Genomic DNA, 2,304 nt, shown 5'->3' on the forward strand with positions numbered 1-2,304 from the left:
AAAAAAAAATAAAAAAATTTTAATGCTTAATAATAACACACTTTGAGTTGTGGTGCTGAAGAAGTGTATTGAGCATACCATGAACTGCCCTGAAAACTAATTGGTCTGTCATGGAGAGGGTGAAACCAGTTTGCTCCTTGGAGAAAGGATTTTGAAGTTCTGCCTGACATACTGTGGGCATGTCACAAGGAGAAAATAGTCCTTGGAGAAGGATATAATGCTTGAAATGGTAGAACTTCAACACAGAAACACAAAAGAGTAAGACCCTGAATGGGATGGATTGACAGAATGACTGTGGCAATGGGATCAGTTGTGTCTGAGACAGTGAGGTTGGCTCAGAACCATTTTTCATAGGGTCACTATGAGTCACAAGTGACTCAATGGCACGTAACAACACAATAACATCTCAAGATAATAATATTGAGGACACATTTATACATTTTAAATATATGTACATTTCTGGTTGTTGGGTGACCTTAAACCTTAAGAAGAGAAATGGCAGTAAGTCTGCAGTACCCAAGAAGCCTGAACTCTGTTCCTCTGAACTCCAGTAGTAAGACCTGCTTCTTGTCCTAGCATTTCTCCAGGCCCAGTCTCATTCAGGAGTGCAGCACATCCATCTATTCCCCAGCCACCATGAGGCCTTGAAGTTGTTGCTGACTGTGTCCACGGGGATGCATCATAGAAAGCTGCCAAGGCAGGCCTCTTGGCACTCAGCTTTAAGCTTTGCTGATCTCTATTATTTTAGCTTTCACAACATAGGCTTCTGCAGAACTGTCACCATGATATAGAAGCTCTGACTTTTTTACTTAAACCCTAAAAGATAATTTTCCACCTCTTTGTCTCTTCTTTGTTATGCCATTCAGCTGACAATAAGGAGGAAGTATAACAGATATATTGATTGATGAGACAGCTCTCTTCTCCTAGTCACATTATTATTTTCATAATTTAATCTTTTAGAAAGAGAGTTGGAAAAAATTATGTTCATTAAATAATGAGACTGAGTTCCTCATTTGGTCAAATAATGTAGTTTATCCTAATTGCTCTCAAGCATCACAGTATAACAAAACAGTATATAACCTATTATTGCTTTTTAATTTATCAATTCATAATGAGAATTCAGCTTATTTCTATCTGCATACTATGAGCAAGTCTATATTCTGGGAATGATGGAAAATGGGGAAAACTTTTAACTCGTAAATAAAAATTTTGCAGAAAATAAAATATATATTTCATAAAGAACAGATTCTTTGGGATATGGTCTACTAATGAGTGTATGTCAGTATGATACTTTTTTTGTTCAAATCGTAAATACCTATCTTACAAAATAATTTTTACTTTTTAGATTTTTAATAATAATAATAAAGTTTGCTCTTTTTCTTTCTCTCAATAGAAGTGAGCTGAGTCGACAGAAACTTCATACTCAAGAGCTGCTTTCTCAGCTGGAAATGGCAAATGAAAAGGCAATTGAGGTAAGATAAGGACTCTCAAGGGAAGTACTTTCTGCTAGAGCTTGATACACATATTACAGAATTTTACCTGTGCTAAGTCCAAATTAATCCTTTACTTGAAAATGTCCACACAGATCTATTTCTTGTGAAACACATAAACCTAAAAGTTCACACTTAACATGATATGAATAAAAGCTTTGAATATAAGCTATTCATCATATATAAATGACAAAAGGTAGAGGTCTTATTTCTGTTTTACTAGTATAACCTCTGAAGTATTTCAGAGAAAATGTTAGCATCCTTTTTATTACCGTTAATGTCTAAGATTATTCTTACTTTGTTTTAATCTATCACAAAAGGCAAAAAAATTATTAGCCTATTGAAATATTAAAATATCCCTTTGATTGATACTTTAAAAATAAATAAAGCAATAAATCATCATTTTTACTATTGGAAACTTTTAGAATGGAAATAATTTCTAGATTCCTTTTGGAGCTTTTTAGAGCTCTACTTTTCATTTGATGTTGTAATTTCAGGGTGTTTGCTGCATTCATAAAAGGGGTTCCATTCATAAAACATATGATCCACTGTTTCTTTATGACTTACTATAGAAGCTGTGGAACCTGTTTGTAGACCATATAGACAAGTAGATAGTCATTCAAATAGAGTAAGAGGGTACTGCATGGCTTAAAATCAAGAAGTGTACATCACAATTGTATTCTTTCACCACACTTAGTCAATCTATACACTAAGCAAATAACCCTAGATTTTGGAGTATTAGAGAAAGAACATAGCACCACAACAAGATAAAGGTAAATAACCCAACTGAAAAATGGGCACAGGATATGAACAG

General features: G+C 34.0%; 1 protein-coding gene across 1 annotated transcript in view; it reads left to right on the forward strand.

Annotated features, from left to right (window-relative positions):
* SCLT1 (sodium channel and clathrin linker 1) overlaps positions 1 to 2,304 on the forward strand; it is a 258,430-nt gene that overhangs the window by 238,646 nt on the left and 17,480 nt on the right. The window contains exon 18 of the mRNA XM_006901160.1: positions 1,394 to 1,472. Coding sequence (XP_006901222.1) covers positions 1,394 to 1,472 — 79 coding nt within the window. The remainder of the gene's footprint in view (positions 1 to 1,393; positions 1,473 to 2,304) is intronic.

This window comes from Elephantulus edwardii, unplaced genomic scaffold, assembly GCF_000299155.1.
Source record: "Elephantulus edwardii isolate Elephantulus edwardi_28Jun2011 unplaced genomic scaffold, EleEdw1.0 scaffold00311, whole genome shotgun sequence".
Classification (NCBI taxonomy): Eukaryota; Metazoa; Chordata; class Mammalia; order Macroscelidea; family Macroscelididae; genus Elephantulus; species Elephantulus edwardii.